The sequence below is a fragment of the Lepidochelys olivacea genome, assembly GCF_965140295.1.
Source record: "Lepidochelys olivacea isolate rLepOli2 genome assembly, chromosome: 2".
NCBI lineage: Eukaryota > Metazoa > Chordata > Testudines > Cheloniidae > Lepidochelys > Lepidochelys olivacea.
In genome coordinates this window covers 144626529-144650063 of record NC_140412.1, presented here as the reverse complement: position 1 = coordinate 144650063, position 23535 = coordinate 144626529, and the positions used below count along the sequence as shown (strand labels likewise).

At 41.5% G+C, this 23535-nt stretch overlaps 1 protein-coding gene and 1 long non-coding RNA gene across 5 annotated transcripts in view; one reads left to right on the top strand and one right to left on the bottom strand.

Annotated features, from left to right (window-relative positions):
- LOC311515907 overlaps nucleotides 1-23535 on the bottom strand; it is a 112934-nt gene that overhangs the window by 19797 nt on the left and 69602 nt on the right. The window contains exon 2 of one of the 2 annotated variants that reach the window (XR_014710256.1): nucleotides 2515-2643. The exons of the other annotated variant lie outside the window; for it this stretch is intronic. This is a non-coding gene — a long non-coding RNA (uncharacterized lncRNA). The remainder of the gene's footprint in view (nucleotides 1-2514; nucleotides 2644-23535) is intronic. 2 annotated transcript variants of the gene reach the window in all.
- Nucleotides 1-23535, top strand: part of ADCY2 (adenylate cyclase 2) — a 430319-nt gene that overhangs the window by 345109 nt on the left and 61675 nt on the right. For all 3 annotated transcript variants that reach the window (XM_084619394.1, XM_084619392.1, XM_084619393.1), the window contains one exon: nucleotides 18910-19047. In XM_084619394.1, coding sequence (XP_084475520.1) covers nucleotides 18910-19047 — 138 coding nt within the window. The remainder of the gene's footprint in view (nucleotides 1-18909; nucleotides 19048-23535) is intronic.

Sequence of the window (23535 nt, the reverse complement as noted above, 5' to 3'; positions counted from 1 at the left end):
ATATCTGTCTTCCTCTCCCACTGCATGTGTCTAATTTTGTCTCTTCTGCAATGCAGAATCCCAGCAACCCTCACTGCAACCAAGCTAGGTGTGTGAGCTCAAGTTACACCCTTTAGCCATTGCAGATTTGGAATCTGACCCATCAGCTACAAATCATAATATAATAGAATATCAGGGTTGGAAGGGACCTCAGGAGGTCATCTAGTCCAACCCCCTGCTCAAAGCAGGACCAATCCCCAACTAAATCATCCCAGCCAGGGCTTTGTCAAGCCTGACCTTAAAAACCTCAAAGAAAGGAGATTCCACCACCTCCCTAGGGAACGCATTCCAGTGCTTCACCACCCTCCTAGTGAAAAAGGTTTTCCTAATATCCAACCTAAACCTCCCCCACTGCAACTTGAGACCATTACTCCTTATCCTGTCATCCGCTACCACTGAGAACAGTCTAGATCCATCCTCTTTGGAACCCCCTTTCAGGTAGTTGAAAGCAGCTATCAAATCCCCCCTCATTCTTCTCTTCTGTAGACTAAACAAACCACCTCCCTCAGCCTCTCCTCATAAGTCATGTGTTCCAGTTCCCTAATCATTTTTGTTGCACTCCGGTGGACGCTTTCCGAATTTTCCACATCCTTCTTGTAGTGTGGGGCCCAAAACTGGACACAGTACTCCAGATGAGGCCTCACCAGTGTCAAATAGAGGGGAACAATTACATCCCTCAATCTGCTGGCAATGCCCCTACTTTGGGGCACTCCACTTGATACCAGCTGCCAACTAGACATGGAGCCATTGATCACTACCCATTGAGCCCAACAATCTAGCCAGCTTTCTATCACCTTATAGTCCATTCATCCATCCCAAACTTCTTTAACTTGCTGGCAAGAATACGGTTGGAGACCATACTGAAAGCTTTCCTAAAGCCAAGGAATAACACGTCCACTGCTTTCCCCTCATCCACAGATCCAGTTATCTCATCATAAAAGGCAATTAGATTAGTCAGGCATGACTTGCCCTTGGTGAATCTATGCTGACTGTTCCTGATCACTTTCCTCTCCTCTAAGTGCTTCAGAATTGATTTCTTGAGGACCTGCTCCATGATTTTCCAGGGACTGAGGTGAGGCTGTCTGGCCTGTACTTCCCAGGATCCTCCTTCTTCCCTTTTCCAAAGATGGACACTACATTAGCCTTTTTCCAGTTGTCCGGGACCTCCCACGATCGCCATGAGTTTTCAAAATAATGGCCAATGGCTCTGCAATCACATCCACCAACTCCTTTAGCACTCTCGGATGCAATGCATCCAGCCCCATGGACTTGTGCTCGTCCAGCTTTTCTAAATAGTCCCGAACCACTTCTTTCTCCACAGAGGGCTGGTTACTTCCTCCCCATGCTGTGCTGCCCAGTGCAGTAGTCTGGGAGCTGACCTTGCTTGTGAAGACAGAGGCAAAAAAAGCATTGAATACATTAGCTTTTTCCACATCCTCTGTCACTAGGTTGCCTCCCTCATTCAGTAAGGGGCCCACACTTTCCTTGATTTTCTTCTTGTTGCTAACATACCTAAATAAACCCTTCTTGTTACTCTTAACATCTCTTGCTAGCTGCAACTCCAGGTGTGATTTGGCCTTCCTGATTTCACTCCTGCATGCCCGAGCAATATTTTTATACTCTTCCCTGGTCATTTGTCCAATCTTCCACTTCTTGTAAGCTTCTTTTTTGTATTTAAGATCAGCAAGGATTTCACTGTTAAGCCAAGCTGGTCGCCTGCCATATTTACTATTCTTTCTACACATCGGGATGGTTTGTCCCTGTAACCTCAATAAGGATTCTTTAAAATACAGCCAGCTCTCCTGGACTCCTTTCCCCCTCATGTTATTCTCCCAGGGGATCCTGCCCATCAGTTCCCTGAGAGAATCAAAGTCTGCTTTTCTGAAGTCCAGGGTCCGTATTCTGCTGCTCTTCTTTCTTCCCTGTGTCAGGATCCTGAACTCGACCATCTCATGGTCACTGCCTCCCAGGTTCCCATCCACTTTTGCTTCCCCTACTAATTCTTTCCAGTTTGTGAGCTGCAGGTCAAGAAGAGCTCTGCCCCTAGTTGGTTCCTCCAGCACTTTCACCAGGAAATTGTCCCCTACATTTTCCAAAAACTTCCTGGATTGTCTGTGCACCACTGTATTGCTCTCCCAGCAGATATCAGGGTGATTGAAGTCTCCCATGAGAACCAGGGCCAGCGATCTAGTAACTTCCGTGAGTTGCGGGAAGAAAGCCTCGTCCACCTCATCCCCCTGGTCCGGTGGTCTATAGCAGACTGCTACCATGACATCACCCTTGTTCTGCCACTGAAAAGAACAGCCTGAAATGCTCAGGCCAGCACAGATTCTCGTATTTGGCTTTCATGCTTTGATAGAAGGAAACCATTTTCCCATTAATTTTCAGTATTTTGAGAAGACAGGATTTATTTACATAAATTATAATCATGGTGGGTTGTTGTTGTTGACCAATCTGAAAAAAGCAAATACGTACAGTTGTTTGGCAAGCTGGGTTCTGCCATCCCTGATCTCCAGAGATGGATGTTTTGGAGCCCCTTACAGAAGGTCCCGAGAAAGTGTATGAGGTGGCAGCTGCAAAGCCAGTTTTTTCTTTAATAAGGCCCTGTAACACAATTTAAAACAAAATGTTCAGGGCCATATTCTGCTCTCAGATAACTTGCATACATTTATGTCAACAGGAGACATGTACACACAACTGAGGGCAGCATTTGTCCTCCTGGTTATGTGTATGTGTTCATATAACTTAAAATTGCCAATTGATTTCATTTTAAAATATGCAAAAATAAATAACTAATTAGTATCCTAACCTTGTCGAGCCTTGCTATGCCAAATTTCAATCCTGGAAAAATATTTAAGAGAAATGCTATAAACTTCTTGAGGATTTAAAGTGGAAACACCAATATTTTTTGTCAAAGTAATGCTCTTGGGTTCTGCTTGGTTGAAATTAAGGACATCTGGCTGTCATCACACTGTGCACTCATCTTACTTAAATGACACCTGTTTGCCCTCTCAATCTGTTCTGGTTTTAAATGGTTGTCATCTTTGCAAAGGGAATAAGATGTGAAATGATTGTCAGTCTTTAACAGTTCTTGCACATTTCCTTTTCTTTTCATTGGAAAGAGAACTTGAAAAATACTTATGCTCTTCAAAGAATAATTCATTTAAAGACATTAAGGGTTATGTGACTATCTAGATCTTTTTGGGACTCAGTTAATACATCAAAAGGTAGGAGATTTATACTTGATTTTCACTTTAGGTTCATCATAATAAGTTAATGGACCATTGATCACACTATTCCAGAGCACTGCAGTTCAACACCTGAGATTGTTAATCAAGTATGCATACAGAGCCATCTCTTGAAAATATAGTGGTTCTGAAGTGTCAAGCACATTGCATCCACAATTTAGAATTCTTTCCTTTTAGGAAATACCATACTACATCAGACCATTGGCCTCTCTAGCCCAATAACTTGTCTCTGACAGTGAATAGTATCAGATGCTTCAGAGGAATGTGTAAGAGTAGACAGTTATACAATAACTTGCCCAGTTTGGAAAGTTTCTTCCTAACCCTCTTTAGTTAGAGATTGGCTTATACCCTGAAGCATGAGGATTTTAGCCCTTCCAAACTCCAGTTCTTTTTTTAATGCTGCAAATTTTTGGCCTCAAAGAGATTCTGTGACAAAGAATTTCACATTCCAATTGTGCGTTGTGTGAAAAAAGTATTTTCTTTAATCAATTTTTACCAATGTGCAGCCTTTCAATTTCACTGGAAATTGTTCCCTTTGTTCCCATATTATGAACAAGTACAAATAAGTGCTCTACCTATGTTAGGATATAGATATTCAGGCCTGTTTGCAAAGGCCTATACTTTAAGAATTTAGGTGTATTTTTATCACTTAGCTAATTATAGAGGTACAAAACAAGAATCAAAATCAGTCTGCCTGTTTATAGGCCTTCTCTCACTATGATAGTCTAAGGCCTTGTTCTTAGGCTAAGGCCTTTGGCTAAACAACAGGGGCAGCCATAAGCTAGGAAGCGAACGGTCACGTCCTCACCAGTCACACTGAAGTAAGGCGGTTTGGGGCTGTTAAAAAGGTGATCCAATCTATCACCTCCAGAGAAAGGGAAGAGCCTAGAAGATTAAAAGAAAACTTTTGATAGCATCCTGTCTGGCAAGAACTCTCTTATCAATAGCTGGGGTGTGAAATCCTCATTTCTGTGTTGTTCTATCACTGTAGTCCCCACTTCCCTATTGTTTGTCTGTATAATCTCTGTCTGGTTCTCTAATTGTTTCTGTCTGCTGTATAATTAATTTTGTTGGGTATAAACCAATTAAGGTGGTGGGATATAATTGGTTAGATAATCATGTTACAATATGTTGGGTTGGTTAGTTAAATTTCAGTAAAATGATTGGTTAAGGTATAGCTAAGCAAGTTTTACTATATAGTCTGCAGTCAATCAGGAAGTAAGGGGGTGGAAATTGGAATCATGTTTTGCTAAGGGTGGGAATGGAAACAGGGACACAGGCAAGACTCTGTGGCGTCAGAGCTGGGAACGGGGACACTGAGGAAGGAAACTGGAATCATTGCTTGCTGGAAGTTCACCCCAATAAACATTGAATTGTTTGCACTTTTGGATTTTGGGTATTGCTGCTTTCTATTCACGTGAGATGGACAAGGGAATGGGAGGGTAAAGGGATAAGCTCTCTAACAACCTACCTTCTCTTTCCCAATCCTTGTTTTGTATATATTTATCATACTCCCTTCTGTTATCTCTTCCCTAAAGTAAACAATTGCTCTTCATAAGGAATTTTTTTCCCATACCGATAAAGACATTGTCTTAACTTTGAAATGTCTATGCTCATATTTGCTCTTATTTTTAGTGATGCTGTTGTACTCGAGCTGTAAAGAGAAATTATTAATGTAATTATTATTAATTTGTATTAGGGTCGAACTGTTACAATGTGGTGTATGAGCTCATATTTAAATGTTTGGTCATCTTCCGTAGCAGTGATGCACAACCTTCACATCTGTTTACATAGAATTTACATGGTAATCAGAAATAATTTATTTAAAGGTATTTGCAATTCACTAGCATAAATAGCATTGTTAGTGCATACATCACTTACAAAGCTGGTAGAAAGACAACATATACTTCCAAGCAGTACAGAGGAAGTAGTGAAACCATTTTCTTGATTTCAAGCTTTACCTCCGCAGTGGTACACACATTATGCCAATGGTATTGCAAGTTTGAGGCTGTTAGAAGGATGCAGTGTTTTGATTAGTTCAGATTCTTGATTATAAGGTTTTCTTTACGAGTATTAACAAAGAGGACTGCACAAATAGTAGCCTACTTACATAACTGAATGTCTGTCACTTGGCAGTCATTTAGTCAATAAGGCCCCAGTCCTGTAAAGAATTACACATGTTCTTAATTTTAAGTACCAGAGTATTCCTGTTAAAGTCAGTGGGACTACTCACATGCTTGGAATAAATGTGCATTCTCTTTACAAGATCAGGGCATTAGTTCCCTTCACAAAACTTAGATTGGGATTTTAACTGAATTTTGGCCTGTTCTTTGAATTCGACTGAAAATAGCTATATCAATAACTTGTACATTTTTTTTTGCCTTGGTTACTCACTGTCTAACTCTGTAATTTACAATTTAATAAAATATTAGGATGTCTGCAAGATAAACGAAACAGTGACTGAACTGTACAAAATATGATTCATTTGCTTTCAATAAATAAAAGGTCTTCAATCAAGATATTCCAACCACACCTACCATGTCAAGGGTATGTGTGACAGTTCCTGTGACATTGTGTTTCAGCTGTGACATGATTGGCACATAAGTATGGCCATACTGTGTCAGATCATTTAGCCCAATACCCTGTCTTCCAACAGTGGCCAATGTCAGATGCTTCAAAGGGAATGAACAGAACAGGGCAATTATTCTGTCATCAAGTCCTAGCATTTGACAGTCAAAGGCTTATGGACACCCAGAGCATAGGGTTGCATCCCTGAGCAACTTGGCTAATAATGTTATTAAGAAGAAAAGGAGTACTTGTGGCACCTTAGAGACTAACAAACTTATTTGAGCATAAGCTTTCGTGAGCTACAGCTCACTTCATCAGATACATTCAGTGGAAAATCTAGATTTCTACTCCATACGGCTAAATTCAGTGCCTTGCATAATTACAGGATTCAGAGTGGCAGCCGTGTTAGTCTGTATTCGCAAAAAGAAAAGGAATACTTGTGGCACCTTAGAGACTAACCAATTTGTTTGAGCATAAGCTTTCGTGGGCTACAGCTCACTTCATTGGATGCATTCATGGCCAGAAGGTCACTGGGGACCCTGTCCAGAGACCTTTTTGGAATCCATGGGCCTGTCACCCCATTTCCAAATTGTATTCCAGGCACTCTTATTCGCTGATCTCAGAAAGACATGTGGCACCTACCCACTGAGCAGCACCAATTCCTGACTCTGGTACCAAGCTCAGTATTAGGCATCAAGAACTAGCTCAACAGGACCTTGCAGATCAAGAAATAGAGGAAGAGCATCTGCAGCCAATGCTGGTCTCCTCTTCCTCCTCCCCTGACATGGCAGTCACAGGAGGGTGTATGTCGCCTCCCCGAGATGACTATAATGCACATCAAGAATTGTTAAAGAGGGTTGCCTGAAGTCTGGGCATACAGGTAGAGGAAGTAAATGAATACTTTCACCACCTACCTCTCAATTTGGCCATTATGAACCCAATAAAGTGGCTGTGGCAGGCCCCTGCATGCCTTCCGCCCTCTTCTGAAAGGGCTGAGCACAAGTATTATGTGCCCACACAAAGTTATGTGTCCTTTACTCCCATCCCCATCCAGTGTCCTTGGTAGTATCCGTTGCCAATGAGAGGGAAAGGCAGGAGCATCAGGATGCAACCCCAAAATCAAAAGACTCAAAAAAGTTAGACCAGTTTGGTAGGAAAGTTTATTCTACTGGGTTGCAAACCAACATGCACTTTTAGGCAGGTATGACTTTAATGTATGGGACTCCATGCTGAAATTTAAAAACATGCTGCCAGAAGATGCTAGACAGGAGTTCTCCTCACTAGTGGATGAGGGAAAAGAGGTGGCAAGGGGCTCATTTGAAGCTGCTCTGGATGTGGCTGACTCAGCTGCTAAGTCTGTGGCTTTGGTAGTGGCCATGTGTAGGAACTCCTGGTTGCTGTCCTCTGGGCTCCTGCAGGAGGGCCAACAGATTGCAGGACCTGTTGTTTGAGAGTTCCTTGCTCTTTTCAGAGCAAACTGATGCTAAGCTCCCTGGGTTAAAGGACACAAGGGCAACTTCTAAGTCTTGCAAGTTGTACACACCAGGAAGCACTTCCAGCCTCAGCAACTTCTCTGGAATTCTGCTCTAGTGGTCTGACACGACCTACAGAGAAAAAAGAGTAGAAGTTATAGGCACAGACCACCTCCCCCTTCTGCCTGTATATCAATGCCTTCCATACCTAGACATCTAGAGGGTTCTAAGCAGGCATTTTGATGTGATGGAAAAAGGCTAATGTAGTGCCCATCTTTAAAAAAGGGAAGAAGGAGTATCCTGGGAACTACAGGCCAGTCAGCCTCACCTCAGTCCCTGGAAAAATCATGGAGCAGGTCCTAAAGGAATCAATTCTGAAGCACTTAGAGGAGAGGAAAGTGATCAGGAACAGTCAGCATGGATTCACGAAGGGCAAGTCATGCCTGACTAATCTAATTGCCTTCTATGACAAGATAACTAGCTCTGTGGATGAGGGGAAAGTGGTGGATGTGTCGTTCCTTGACTTTAGCAAAGCTTTTGACACGATCTCCCACAGTATTCTTGCCAGCAAGTTAAAGAAGTATGGGCTGGATGAATGGACTATAAGGTGGATAGAAAGCTGGCTAGATTGTCTGGCTCAGTGGGTAGTGATCAATGGTTCCATGTCTAGTTGGCAGCCGGTATCAAGTGGAGTGCCCCAAGGGTCGGTCCTGGAGCCGGTTTTGTTCAATATCTTCATAAATGATCTGGAGGATGGCGTGGATTGCACCCTCAGCAAGTTTGCAGATGACACTAAACTGGGAGGAGAGGCAGATACGCTGGAGGGTAGGGATAGGATACAGAGGGCCAGTGGAGGGCAACAAAAATGATTAGGGGACTGGAACACATGACTTATGAGGAGAGGCTGAGGGAGCTGGGATTGTTTAGTCTGCAGAAGAGAAGAATGAGGGGGGATTTGATAGCTGCTTTCAACTACCTGAAAGGGGGTTCCAAAGAGGATGGATCTAGACTGTTCTCAGTGGTAGCAGATGACAGAAAGAGGAGTAATGGTCTCAAGTTGCAGTGGGGGAGGTTTAGGTTGGATATTAGGAAAAACTTTTTCAGTAGGAGGGTGGTGATACACGGAACTGCGTTCCCTAGGGAGGTGGTGGAATCTCCTTCCTTTGATGTTTTTAAGGTCAGGCTTGACAAAGCCCTGGCTGGGATGATTTAATTGGGGATTGGTCCTGCTTTGAGCAGGGGGTTGGACTAGATGACCTCCTGAGGTCCCTTCCAACCCTGATATTCTATGATTCTATGATTCTGTGATGCTCAGGGATGCCATGCCAGTTCCCAGGATGCCAGACCCTGTTTTTGTTTTGTTTGCAAACTGTCTTTCCCATTTCCTCAGGGTTTTGTCCTGTATCACCTCGGACCCTTGGGTGTTGGGCACTCTAGAAGTGGGATACATCATCCAGTTTATTTCTATCCCTTCTTCCCACCCTCCCTTCCTCTGCCTCTTCAGGGACCACTCTCACAAAGAACTTCTGGTCCAGGAGGTTCAATTGATCCTTCAGTTGGGACACATAGAGGAGATTCAACACATTTAAGAAGGAAGATTTTCTACTCCCATTTCCTAATCTCAAAAGCAAAGGAATGTCTCAGACCTATCTTAGACCTGCATCAGCTTAACGACTATCTCAAAAAGATTAAGTTTTGCATGGTCACCCTGGCATTCATTATTCCCTACATGGATCCTATGCTGCCCTCGATTTAAGAAACACCTACTTTAATGTGTCAGTATACCAAGGGCACAGAAAGCTCCTCAGGTTCATAGTGAAGCACTCACATTACCAGTTCATGGTGCTTCCATTCAGCCTGTCTGGAGCTCCTCAGGTACACAAAATGTATGGCCATGATGGCAGCATTCCTGAGGAGAGTAGGAGTGCAGGTCTGTCATCACCTGGAAGACTAGCTGGTCAAGGGTTGGTCCAAAGCTCTAGTTATATCCAGTGTTCAGCTCTTTCAGTCAACCTTCAAGGCTCTAGGTCTTCTTATCAATGCAGATAAGTCTACTCTTTGCCCAGTACAGAGAATTATGCTGTTAGGGGCAGTGTTGGAGTCTACCCAGGCCAGAATGTTCCTCTGAGAATCAAGATTCTGGTCTAGTCAATCTTTAGTGACGGACCTCACATTTCATCCAGTCACAACACCCTGAAACTATATGGAGCTCCTAGGGCACTGGCCTCATTCACAAATGTAGTAGAACATGTGAGGCTGCACCTCAGACTTCTCGAGACTTAGCTGGCCTCAGTGTACTCACCAAGCTGTCTTCATCTGGACACTGTGAGTTCTATTTTCACTGAATTGGTGGTTGGATCCACTCAATGTTTGTGCAGGTTTTCCCATCTTCTGCCCTCAACCGTCAGTGACTCTGGTCTCAAACACTGCAGTTCTCAGGTGGGGAGCTCACCCTTCCCCCTCCCCCAAACTCGGGGTTTTTGGTCCTCGAGGGAGCTCACTCTTCATATCAATGTCAGAGAACTCAGGGTGATTTGTCTTGCTTGTCAGTCTTTCCTGCCTCATATCAGTGGGATAAACCAGTTTGTTCTTACAGACAACACTGCAGCAATGCTTTACCTCAATGGACAGGGAGGAGCTCACTTATCCCTCCTTTGTCAGGAAGCAGTTCACCTGTGGGTATTTTACATAGCCCATTCAATCAACCTTGAGGCCTCTTACCTTCTGGAGTGCAGAAGAAGCTAGCAGACTGCTTAAGCAGGTCATTTTCGAGTCACCACAAGTGATTCCTTTCCTCAGATTTACCCATATGCATTTGCAGTGTGAGACTCCCCAAATAGACCAACAGAAAAAGTCACCAGTTCTGTTCCCTGCAAGGCCACAGTCTGGGCTCCATTGCACATGCCTTCCTTCTACCCTGGTCAGAAAAACGTCACTATGTTTTTCCCCCAATCCCACTAAAGATCAAGTGGGACCACACTTGAGTTATATTAATAGACCCAGTGTGGCCCCACCAACACTGGTTCTCCTCTCTACTGGGCCTTTCAATGGCAACTCCAATCTCACTCCCATTGCACCCAGATCTGATCTCCCAAGACTACAGTTGGCTGCTCCACCTGAACCTACAATCTCTTCAGCTAATGGCCTGGAAGCTCCATGGTCAAACCAGAGAGCAGACTTGCTCAGAGAAAGTTCACAAGGCCTTACTATATAGCAGAAAGCCCTCCACCGTGGCCACCTACCTGTCAAAATGGAAGTGGTTGTCTATCTGATAATATCATGCCGGAGTCTCACTGATGCATTCATCTATACAGCATATACTCAACTATCTGCTGCACCTGAAACAGAAAGGCTTAGCAGTTTCCTCTATCAAGGTTCACCTAGCAGCAATATCAGCTTTTCACCCTCGTGTGGAAACCTGTTATTTTTTCTAATGACATGACAGTCAGATTCTTTCAAGTCCTGGAACAATTGTATCCTCAGTTAAGGAAGCCCATTCCCCCTGGGGACTTGAATTTGGTCTGTCTAAACTTATAGGACCACCATTTGAGCCTTTCACAACATGCTCCTTACTATACCTTTCCTGGAAGGTGGCTTTCCTAATTGCTATAACTTCTGCTGGAAGGGTTTCTGAACTGTGTTCCCTCACATCTGAACCACAAGATACAGTCTTCTTTAAAGATAAGTTGTACTTATACCTGCATCTGAGTTTTCTCTCTAAAGTACTTTCAAATTTCCATATGAATTGGTTAATTTATGTATCTCTTTTTTACCCAGAACCACATGCAAATAAGGATGAGCAATGGCTACACACATTGGACATTAAACGATCACTACCATTGTACATAGACAGGCTCAAACCATTTCAGCAGTCCACCCAAATGTTTGTGACTACAGCAGACAGAATTAAAGTTCTTCCAGTATCCTCACAGAAAGAAAAGGAGTACTTGTGGCACCTTAGAGACTAACCAATTTATTTGAGCATAAGCTTTCGTGAGCTACAGCTCACTTAAAGCTTATGCTCAAATAAATTGGTTAGTCTCTAAGGTGCCACAAGTACTCCTTTTCTTTTTGAGAATACAGGCTAACACGGCTGCTACTCTGAAACCTCACCTCACAGAGAAGTTCATCTTCGATAACGTCCTGTATCTCATCTCATTATTATCTGGCAGGCATTTCACCACCAGACAAGAGCTCAGTCCACAAGATCGTAAACATCCTCAATGGCATTCCTAGTGCAGATCCCTATTCAGGACATTTATAAAGCAGCAACCTGGTGCACACTTTCACTTCTCATTATGCCCCAACCAATATTCTAGAGATGATGCCAAATTTGCTTGAGCCATCTGTGTGTACATGAGCTCCAATCCCTCCTCCCATATTACTACTTGGGAGTCACCTGGAGTGGGCTGCACATGTGCAATCGCTCGAAGAAGAAAAAATGTTTACTAACTTTCCATAACTGTTCAAGATATGTTGTACATGTCCATTCCACAACTCACCCTCCTATCCTCAACATCAGAGTTTCCAGAAAGAAGGAACTGAGGAAGCTCTGGGTCTGCTGGGGCATTTATACCGACGCCAGTGGTGTGCGGCACCAGAGGGCTCTTGAACCACCCTGACAGGTACCCCGGAGGGAAAAATATATGGTGACTGTGTGTGGGAGGTGCACTCTAGAAGAGTGGAATGGATATGTGCAACACATCTAGAAGAATAACAGTTACGAAAGGTTAGTAACTGATTTTTCTGTTAATGCAACTCAGTCCTGAAATTCAGTGATCCCACTGTATTGGGCTTCCCAGAATCAAACGTTTGCCTAATTTTCCAATAGTACTGAACTGTGGTGGCTGTGTAGTGTTTAGCCAGGATTCAGACTACTCAAATTATTTCACTTATGTTCTGATATAATTTCATCTAGCACTATGCAAAATATTAGTCACAGAATTCATACTCAGCACCTGCTTCCTTTCAAGTTTGTCAGGGAATTTTTTGTAGAATTTTTCACATTGACAAAAAATGTGTCAAAGATGCACAAATTATTTCACTATGTGGATGTCAGCGAAAATGTTGGTGAAGCTTTTTATGGTGTATTTTTAAGTTTTGAGCTTTATTAGTTGGGTTTAATCATATGACACTTGCATGGTATTCCTTCAGAGTCCATGGTTTCAGGGTGGTCACAGAAGTCATTTGGTACTGCTTTCTCTAGCATTGAGAAGAGTTATCATCCATTAAAGAAGTCAGAAGGGGATGCCAGTTCACTGTATCCACCAAGTAGACAATATAAAATGGGGGAAATCCAGAACGTTTTTGTCACAGAAGAGAGGGACCGTTTAGGGTTGGAAGGCCACATAATTTGATGTAGTTCCTCATGAAAATAAATAGTTTGGATTAGCAGCTAAACTTTTGGATTTCCTACTGAAATGAACTTTTAACTTTATGGATTCCCTTTCACTACTTTTCTATGTATTTTTCCAGAGCTAAAGTTGGTGTACTACACATTTTTATATGTTCTTCTGCAGTCATTGGTCTGGTTTACTTTGTGCTATTATGTGTAGTTTTACTATATAAATATTAAGTTGTGCATTTCTTAGTTCATTGTCTTTGCACTCTCTCTGTCATTGGCTGGCACTCCAGCTGGGAAGATTTTAAAGTTTCAGGATCTTATGGCAAACTCACTCTAGACCATCTTTCAAAAGAACAAAATAGTACTATAGTATCACCTAAAACTTCTGTCAGAAACTAGCTGGTTTCATTAAAATTATCTTTATCACTACCTGTGTTTTCTGTACCGTGGAAACAAGATTACACACCCTGAATGTCAAAAGAGCAGCCAGCTTCTATATAGAGAGAATTAAGTTTTCAGGACCATCTAACTGTTTGTGGTACTTCTAAGCAGTATTTGACAATTAGGGGGCATGTACAGATCTCTAGGAGATCTGAATGAATCGTCATCTGAGGGTGTAAACACCACTCACTCTTTAACTATCCCTCAGTTCTTCTCTACTTTCAGAAGCTTTACTCTTAAGCTCCAAAGAGCAGGGACTGTGCAGCTCTCTAGAAGCAATCAAGTCGGAAAGCCAGAGATAAACTTTTTTCCTGAATAATGGCTAAGCACTGAGTCTCCCAACACACTATCTTATCATGATGCATTGTTGAGAGAATAGTAATCTGTGAAGGTATGAGCCAAAATCCATGTACCAGTCCTAAAGATTTCAAACATGGGCACAGTGTGAATGCACACTGTTGAAGCACACTGTTAACTGTGTGACTAGGCACATACTCCTACAATGTGGCTTAGTGGAAGCAACACATTTGTTAATTAGCCTAACAATTGTATATTAAACAAAGTTCAGAGAACTCTAACGTAAGAATGTGTTCAAATTACACATTTACTATTTGGCTACATTCCTTATGTAAAGCTATGTTACATTAGGAGAGCTACGGTAGACCCATGTTATAATCCATGCATTTTTGCTCCTAGCTTTTTGAGAACAAAACAGCATTTTTTTTTAGCCACCTCTGCAGTCTTGGAAGGGGAAAATGAAAGTCTTAAGAAAAGAGAGTGGTTTCAGCACTTTGAATTCTTCTAACTTAAAATGAATAATGGAACTGACTGATACACTTACCAAAATCAAGATTACAGTTTTCTTTTCTTCCATGGACGGATAGATCTTCTGATCTAAATTGGCTTATCTTCTAGAAGGAAGTTTTCTAAAAATATCTTGGTTTGGTGTACTATACAAAATGAAAGTTTGAAACTTTGTGGTGTGCTCCTAAAAGGTGTGTGGGGACTGGAAATAACCAGCTACAACTTTGTTTCTCAAGTCACAAAGTGGCTGTGTCCACATTTTTCTTCAGGTCAAAGGTAACAGTATACATAGATTCTACAGTATCAAGATGACACTAACAACAACAAAAACAAGAAAGGAACTTGATGAAAGCTCCAAAACAAATTCTGATTGATAATTTTTATTTGTTACACAATGTATTGATTCCTGAAATGTAATGTAGTCTCCAGAGTTTTTCCTCATAAAATAAATCTGCTCTCTGTATATGTAGTAATAAATATCACTATTGTTATAATAGAAAAACAGAAGAGTAAATTTTAAAAGGAATTATACAAAATTCAGTCCATTAGCCTTTTAAAAATATATATAATGTCAAGTACTATTCCCGGGATGAAGAGCCCTGCAGGTACACAAGAGACTGTAGATTGTTCATATGACGGCTGACATATTAATGTATTCAGCTTGATTCAGTTTGACAGTGGATTTTAACAAAGAGAGCTCAGATTCACTGCACAGAACTATGGTACTGCACTTCTATAACCCTCTCCATCTAGAGAGAGCGGATCAACACAAATTGGCAGGCCAGTGTGAGTAAAAAGGGCATGTGGAGCAAAAGTAGGGCTGTTTTGTAAGGCAGGGGGATTCTGGGACTCGATTGTCCAAGTAATTGGATGTCAGTAGGTGGTGTACTGTGGCCATTGAACCTGCGCTATATCTATTAACTGGGAGTTTCAGCCCTGCTCTTAGGAGCTTCAGAGAATGTGTATTGCACGTATTCCTTGTTCTCTGCCTGTGATCTGCAAGTGATTCTTGTGGTGATTTTGTTCTGAGACCAACATTTCTGATTTAAGAACAATAATTTTGAAGTGCTCTGAAATCCACAGGCAGACTCAGATTTTATGCAGAAGTATTGTCTGGGACATTAGCATTACTAAACAGAGGGAAAATGAAAGACTCTCAATAAGCAGTTGGGGGAATGTAATCATGATTCACGCTTTTCACCCGTTTCCTGAATAATGGGGCTGATTGTGATTGAAGGAAGGCAACATGTGGGGTTATTATCTGTAAGGGTAGAATGATAGTATGTGTATTATTGGCATGTTGGAGCAGAGGGCAGAGTTAAGGTTGTGTTGTGGATTGGTGTGTACCTTAACTTTTCATTTCCTAGCTTTCAGAGGTTTGAGTGTAGCTGAATTTGACATTTTAGAAGGGCACAATGTACTATTGGGCAACTGTAACTGTGTTAATGAAGTCTTTGGGCACAGAATGTTGTTTATGTTATGTGAATATCTTGTGCCTCCAGACTTTGTGCCTACATGATTAGAGGCCACAAGGAAAAAAATTTGGTGCAGACTGACATAGGTGGAGGTAGATGCAATAATATTTTTTTGCCTTGTGTCTGAGGAATGTTAGTGTTAGTGCCAAATTGTGCCTTCTACATGCATGTCCACCTGCAGAACCATCTGCAATACACATCCAATTTACTTCGCGGCTCAAGTGAGACTATTATCTGAGCTGTCATGTTTCTTTATTTTGCCAATGACTGAAGAGAGGACTTCAGTTTCCTAAAATGTCATTGCTTTAACTTTAACAAGCACCAGCAAACAAGTCTTTAAAACTAAAAAGACTAAAAATATGTTTTGAATATATATTAAAAAGTGAGCATAATATTTATATCATTATATGGGGGAATGAATGTTGGGAGATCTTTGTTGCTTTCTGTTTGATCCACTTTCTGATGTTTTTTATGGACTACTTCAAATATATCCATTTAAAAGGCCTCAGTCTTGCAAACAGATTTGCATGGGCTGATTCCTGAACCTGCATTGAAGAGCTTAGTTTATGGCTACACTGCACAGTCAACCCGGGTAATTGGCACCTGTGTCTGAGCACCCATGTTAGCCTCACTTGGATGTGAACATCCCCACAGCAAAGCCCTACTTGAATTACTATGTCCTTACTAAAAAAGAAAAGGAGGACTTGTGGCACCTTAGAGACTAACCAATTTATTAGAGCATAAGCTTTCGTGAGCTACAGCTCACTTCCTCAGATGCATATCGTGGAAACTGCAGCAGGCTTTATATATACACAGAGAATATGAAACAATACCTATTCCCACCCCACTGTCCTGCTGGTAATAGCTTATCTAAAGTGATTTCCAGCACAAATCCAGGTTTTCTCACCCTCCACCCCCCCCCACAAATTCACTCTCCTGCTGGTGATAGCCCATCCAAAGTGACAACTCTTTACACAATGTGCATGACAATCAAGCTGGGCTATTTCCTGCATAAATCCAGGTTCTCACATCCCCCCCACCCCCATACACACACAAACTCACTCTCCTGCTGGTAATAGCTCATCCAAACTGACCACTCTTCAAGTTAAAATCCAAGTTAAACCAGAACATCTGGGGGGGGGGGTAGGAAAAAACAAGAGGAAACAGGCTACCTTGCATAATGACTTAGCCACTCCAAGTCTCTATTTAAGCCTAAATTAATAGTATCCAATTTGCAAATGAATTCCAATTCAGCAGTTTCTCGCTGGAGTCTGGATTTGTAGTTTTTTTGTTTTAAGATAGCGACCTTCATGTCTGTGATTGCGTGACCAGAGAGATTGAAGTGTTCTCCGACTGGTTTATGAATGTTATAATTCTTGACATCTGATTTGTGTCCATTTATTCTTTTACGTAGAGACTGTCCAGTTTGACCAATGTACATGGCAGAGGGGCATTGCTGGCACATGATGGCATATATCACATTGGTGGATGTGCAGGTGAACGAGCCTCTGATAGTGTGGCTGATGTTATTAGGCCCTGTGATGGTGTCCCCTGAATAGATATGTGGGCACAGTTGGCAACGGGCTTTGTTGCAAGGATAAGTTCCTGGGTTAGTGGTTCTGTTGTGTGGTATGTGGTTGTTGGTGAGTATTTGCTTCAGGTTGCGGGGCTGTCTGTAGGCAAGGACTGGCCTGTCTCCCAAGAGACAAATCTTGGGAGACAGGCCAGTCCTTGCCTACAGACAGCCCCGCAACCTGAAGCAAATACTCACCAACAACCACATACCACACAACAGAACCACTAACCCAGGAACTTATCCTTGCAACAAAGCCCGTTGCCAACTGTGCCCACATATCTATTCAGGGGACACCATCACAGGGCCTAATAACATCAGCCACACTATCAGAGGCTCGTTCACCTGCACATCCACCAATGTGATATATGCCATCATGTGCCAGCAATGCCCCTCTGCCATGTACATTGGTCAAACTGGACAGTCTCTACGTAAAAGAATAAATGGACACAAATCAGATGTCAAGAATTATAACATTCATAAACCAGTCGGAGAACACTTCAATCTCTCTGGTCACGCAATCACAGACATGAAGGTCGCTATCTTAAAACAAAAAAACTACAAATCCAGACTCCAGCGAGAAACTGCTGAATTGGAATTCATTTGCAAATTGGATACTATTAATTTAGGCTTAAATAGAGACTTGGAGTGGCTAAGTCATTATGCAAGGTAGCCTGTTTCCTCTTGTTTTTTCCTACCCCCCCCCCCAGATGTTCTGGTTTAACTTGGATTTTAACTTGAAGAGTGGTCAGTTTGGATGAGCTATTACCAGCAGGAGAGTGAGTTTGTGTGTGTATGGGGGTGGGGGGGATGTGAGAACCTGGATTTATGCAGGAAATAGCCCAGCTTGATTGTCATGCACATTGTGTAAAGAGTTGTCACTTTGGATGGGCTATCACCAGCAGGAGAGTGAATTTGTGGGGGGGGGTGGAGGGTGAGAAAACCTGGATTTGTGCTGGAAATCACTTTAGATAAGCTATTACCAGCAGGACAGTGGGGTGGGAATAGGTATTGTTTCATATTCTCTGTGTATATATAAAGCCTGCTGCAGTTTCCACGATATGCATCTGAGGAAGTGAGCTGTAGCTCACGAAAGCTTATGCTCTAATAAATTGGTTAGTCTCTAAGGTGCCACAAGTCCTCCTTTTCTTTTTGCGAATACAGACTAACACGGCTGTTACTCTGAAATATGTCCTTACTGTTTCCGCATTTGCCCTTGAGGGAGGGAAGGAAGGAAGGGCCTGTGGGGGACACAGATATCTCTGGTTCTTTATGCTGAGATGCTATAGGATACTTTCTCAGTCATTTGTGTCAATTGCGGGGAAACTTGCCCATCCTGCAGAGGGAGTTGTAGGAAGGGCATTAGAGGACTATCAGCACTGGAGTGTTTTTTCCGTGTGTCCTTACAGTAATGAGAGTGGGTTCTAATCTATATCCTTGTTTGTGTAAACTAGCCTGGGCTTAAAGCACCTCCAAACCTGGGTCTTAGTTTTTTCTGTGTGAACGGTAGGGGCAAAAACCTGAGTAAGAGATCTGGGTAACTGTGCAGTACCCTTAGTTGTTTTTTTAAATGCCCAGAGGCCTTCAGGCATTGGTTATTTTTTAAAAAAGTTTAATAATAGTGATGATGATGTTGATTTTATATTCTTCATTATGCTTTATTATTTAGTAATATTGTATTGTGGGTGTTTAATAAACTATTACCTAGTTTGCAATCTGAATCCCTGGACTGATATTACGTCAAGAATTTTCTTAATTTATAAGAAAGATAATTAACCACTGTGGCAAGATAACAGTTGAACACTTCTGTGCAATGTTCTTTTGAGCTGATTGACCTACATATTAATGCCATTCAGAATTGTGATCATTCTAATTATAACCTAAAGGAACTCGTAGGAATTAAGAATACTCATGCTGTTATGTGTTTCATATTTTCTATACTTAGCAATGCAGCAAGAAAGCCTCAGCTTCACTGTTGTGGATTTTGAAGTCATCTGGAATAATTGCAAACCGTCCCTGGCCACGAATCACTCTCACATTGACCACTACTACTATAACATTAACACTGGCCATATTCAATATGGTAAGCATAACGATGTTTTGTTTCTCTTTCTGCCCCAGTGAGGTCTATTTTTATTTTTATGATCTACTTGGATGACATTTTAAAGTTGTGGTCTGTAGATATTTCAGTCGGGTGAATAGTAGTAATGGCCTTCCAATGACTCAGAAATTCAAAGCAAAGCAAACATACAGTATAGTGGGGGTGATCAATTCTGACCTCTGCGTATGAGACGTTCTCAACAATAATTCAGCTCTTGGACATGTGTGTTATGAGAATTTTTGAATGTAAAAGGTACTGAGAGAATCTTAAAACATTCTGAGTGTGAAAATAAATAATTCTAATCCATAATTCAAATATGTATAGTCAGCAAAAAACAACAAAATATTTGCTCAGCACAGTCCAGGGATCAGTTCAGTGGATTATGATGTTAGCAGAATGTCTGCAAAATGCCGTACAGAGTGCTTGAATTTCACTTTGATTTTTCTGACACCTGTCCGTTCCCCTCAACATGTTCATAATTTACACACCATTTAATTGAAAATTCTTCCTTGTTAAAAAAAAAAGAAAATCTGTTTTAAAATGACAAAGGTTAAAATTTTTGAAAGTGCCAAAGTGACTAAGTTAGTGGGATGAAAGCTAAGTCACTAAGGTGACTTTGAAAATGTTATGAAAAACGTGTGTTATTTAAATCAGAGAGACTGGTAGTGAGACGGGGTAAAAATACTAGCTAAAATTATTTTAATGAACACAGAAACAACATAAGGGGCTACATTCTGTCTTGCCCTATGTGAGTGCATTAATGAGGAAGAGAATACAAAGAGCCTCATTCCCCTCCTCCCTTCCAGGTAGAATGATGATCTAGCTCTTCTTATATGATAGGCAGAGCCAGGCAAACATGCCCAGTGATACTCTATAGCACCAAGAAGAGGGAGGGGAGATACTCAGCTGGGTAGGTGGTATGGCTAGGACCTAAGTTCCCTGTAAGCTGCTTGGCTACCAGCAGTTTATCAAGTGCTGCGCACTTCAGGTGCCCCTCCCCCCAATGCCATGCTGCTCCTGCCCTCTGCCTTGGAGTCCCTGGCCAGCAGCTCCCAGGAGCCTCCTGGAGGGAGCGGAGGGGGTGTTTCTGACAGCAAGGTGTCCTCCTCCCCCACCCTATCTCCACAGAGTGGGGGAGGGATATGACAGGTCTCAGGAGTGGGACAGGGGATGTAGCTTGCTGGTGGCTGCTGCTGTGTCTGAACAAGTAGGCTTAAGGCTTCTGAGTGCAGATCTGCTTAAAGGGGCAGCGCATGTCTCACACACAAACTGTGTGTCTCTCACACACACACAATGTGTCTCTCACAGACACACACACATACACACTGTGTGTCACACACACGTGTGTCTCTCTTTCTTTCACACATACACACACACTCTGTCTTTCACACTCGCCTCCCAACACATACTTGTATTGTTGTTGTTACTTCTTGATACTTCCTGCAGTGCACATATATTCTCTGTGATTTTATTCTTTCAAAGTGCTGTTATTTTAGTTTTTTGACTGGTCTATGCATTTCATAGTTTTTATTCATCTCTTATGCTTAAATTTAATTCTTTGAGTAGTGTGTTCTAAAATGCCTAACCTGTCCTGGCTGGAGTAATTATCCCTATGGTAACTTTTTAAAAATATATATATTATATCTAGAGTTTTTGTTTCTATTGGTGGCGCACATCCATACATTACCTCGATATTGGTGCACATAACAAAATTCATTTTGCACATGGATGGAAAAGAATAGAGGGAACATTGGCTAGGGCACAGCATGTTAGCTGTTGTCCAGTGGCTGGCACTAGGGAAGCTCACATAGTAAAGGCTAGTGCTGAGAATACTTGCACTGACTCCCCTGAGCCATTCTGCCAGTCTGTCCTTCAGAAGCATAATGACTTATATACCCTCCCCACCCCTTCAACACTACAGCTGTTCCCCTTTTCTTCCCCCTCCTCTGCATGGCAGAAACCACAATCTGTGCCTATTAATTTAGATCACGAGTTATGGTTGATAAAATGAGAAATGTTTAAACCATTTTGTTGCAGATCCTAGTTCCTTGGGGCATTCTACCATGTAATAAAAATGGCTTCTAATACAGTTTAATTATTTCTCATTTATATGAAATTAAATGTATTATTTAAGGTCCCAATTCAGTTAACAGAAAAATTGATTTCAAACTGAGCAAGATCACCCTTTAAAATTAATAAGGTCAAATCCTGGCTCTTCTCTTATTTTCTTCTTTCTTTCTGTTCTTTAAATACTTCTCTGTGGAAGGCAAAAATGACAAATTGCTTTCCATTTCCAGTAATGCAGGAGTGTGCTTTTCTCTTCTGTTGTAATAGGATAAATTCATGTAATTGTATTAATTGTCCATTACTAACCTATTAAATACATAATTCACAAGTAAACGAATGATTCCATTTCAGTGGGATTCCAAGGGGGGCACTGTCTGATTTCTAAATGTTAGTTAAAAAGGGTGGGGAGCCTCCAATCCTGTGGCTGCATAGCATTGGAATCAACTGATCATGTTTAATTGAGGGACACGTGGTCTAGTGGCTTGAGTAGAGCATGGGAACCAAGAACTACTATTTATTTTCTTGGTCCCATGCCTGATTCCCTCTTTAAAATTGGAAAAGTCTTGTAATTTCTCTGCCTCAGTTGCCCATCTAAAAATGGGAATAGTACTATTTACTTAGAGTATTTTTTTTCAAAAGTGATTTACCCCAGATGTTTAAAGTATTTTGGTATTGCTGTGTTCAGCATATATCTACCTTATTTAGGAGACTTAATCTCATTTTCAAAAGGGATTTAGACACTTAGGAACCAAAATCCCATTGATGGTCAATGGGATTTAGGCTCCTATGTACCTAAATCCCTTTTGAACATCTAAATACCTTAAAAATCTGGGCCTTGAGCACTTTGGAACCTTCAGCTATGTCTACACTGTACTTCTGTTGGTAAAACTTGTTTCGGTCACGGGTGTGAAAAAAAACACACCCTGACCGACAAAAGTTTTACCAACAAAAAGCACTGGTGTGGAAAGCGCTATGTCGGTGGGAGACACTCTCCCTGCGGCAAAGCCACCACCGCTCACTGCAGGTGATTTTATTTTGCCAGCAGACAAGCTCTCTCTTGTTGGCAAAGAGCAGCTGCATGGGAGACCTTACAGCTGTGCCTCTGGAAGGTACGCAGTGTAGACATAGCCTTAATTTCACTGAAAGTCAATGGTACTTAGAAAAAGCACTTTTGACAATTGTTACCTTCGCTCTTTCACAGGGTATGCTTAATTATTTAGAGTTATTAAAATAGTTTGAAAATTGTAAGTGTCCTTCAGTTAATTACAGAATAGTTTTGAATACATATTGCTTTTTTTATTTTGCTTTCATAGCATTTTTCAGGAGACAGCAGTCAGTCATTTTTAATAACTACACTTGAGATGTCTGAATGATGAAATCCACTTGTCTGAGTTCCTAAACACTGACATGTAAGATTTGTGAAAGAAGCAAGATCTACTAGAACTTTATCTGGTTCAGTCTATGAAGATAATTGTAGGTTGGTTGGGGGGGTTGCTTTTGGGGGATGAGAGGTTGCCCTCACATTCCCCACCTTGTATGATAAGAAGAGATGGGCTCAAAACAAACCACAGATCCAAGCATTCTGAAAATTCTGCTAAGTTCCATTCTCAGTCTGGATCCAAATTTTGCATTTCTTCTTTTTGGTAATTGTAAGTAGAAATGAAACAAAGAAGTTCACTTTTGGGTTTAAGTTCAAACTGCACTAGTATATGAATATTTTTAAAATTAAAAATTGTTCCTAAACTGAAAAAGGTCAAAATGATGCTTTTTTCAACAAATTGGCTTTAATTAGTTCAAGTTCTTCTTTTATTCAGAATGCAGATTACTGTAGAGCATCAAAAGCTGTACTTTAAAGCCTTAGCATCTTGTAGAATTAGCACTTTTGACTGCAATGTAACAAATAACCATGTTCCATGATATTTATTCGATGAAAAAAGAAAAGGAGTACTTGTGGCACCTTAGAGACTGACCAATTTATTTGAGCATAAGCTTTCGTGAGCTACAGCTCACTTCATCAGATGCATACTGTGGAAATTACAGAAGATCTTTTTATACACACAAACCATGAAAACTTGGGTGTTTATCACTACAAAAGGTTTTCTCTCCTCCCACCCCACTCTCCTGCTGGTAACAGCTTATCTAAAGTGATCACTCTCCTTACAATGTGTATGATAATCAAGTTGGGCCATTTCCAGCACAAATCCAGGTTTTCTCCCCCCCACACACTTCTTTTTGGGGGTGGGGGGTTGTGTGTGGGGGGGGAAAGGGGGGGACCTGGATTTGTGCTGGAAATGGCCCAGCTTGATTATCATACACATTGTAAGGAGAGTGATCACTTTAGATAAGCTATTACCAGCAGGAGAGTGGGGTGGGGGGAGAGAAAACCTTTTGTAGTAGTAAACA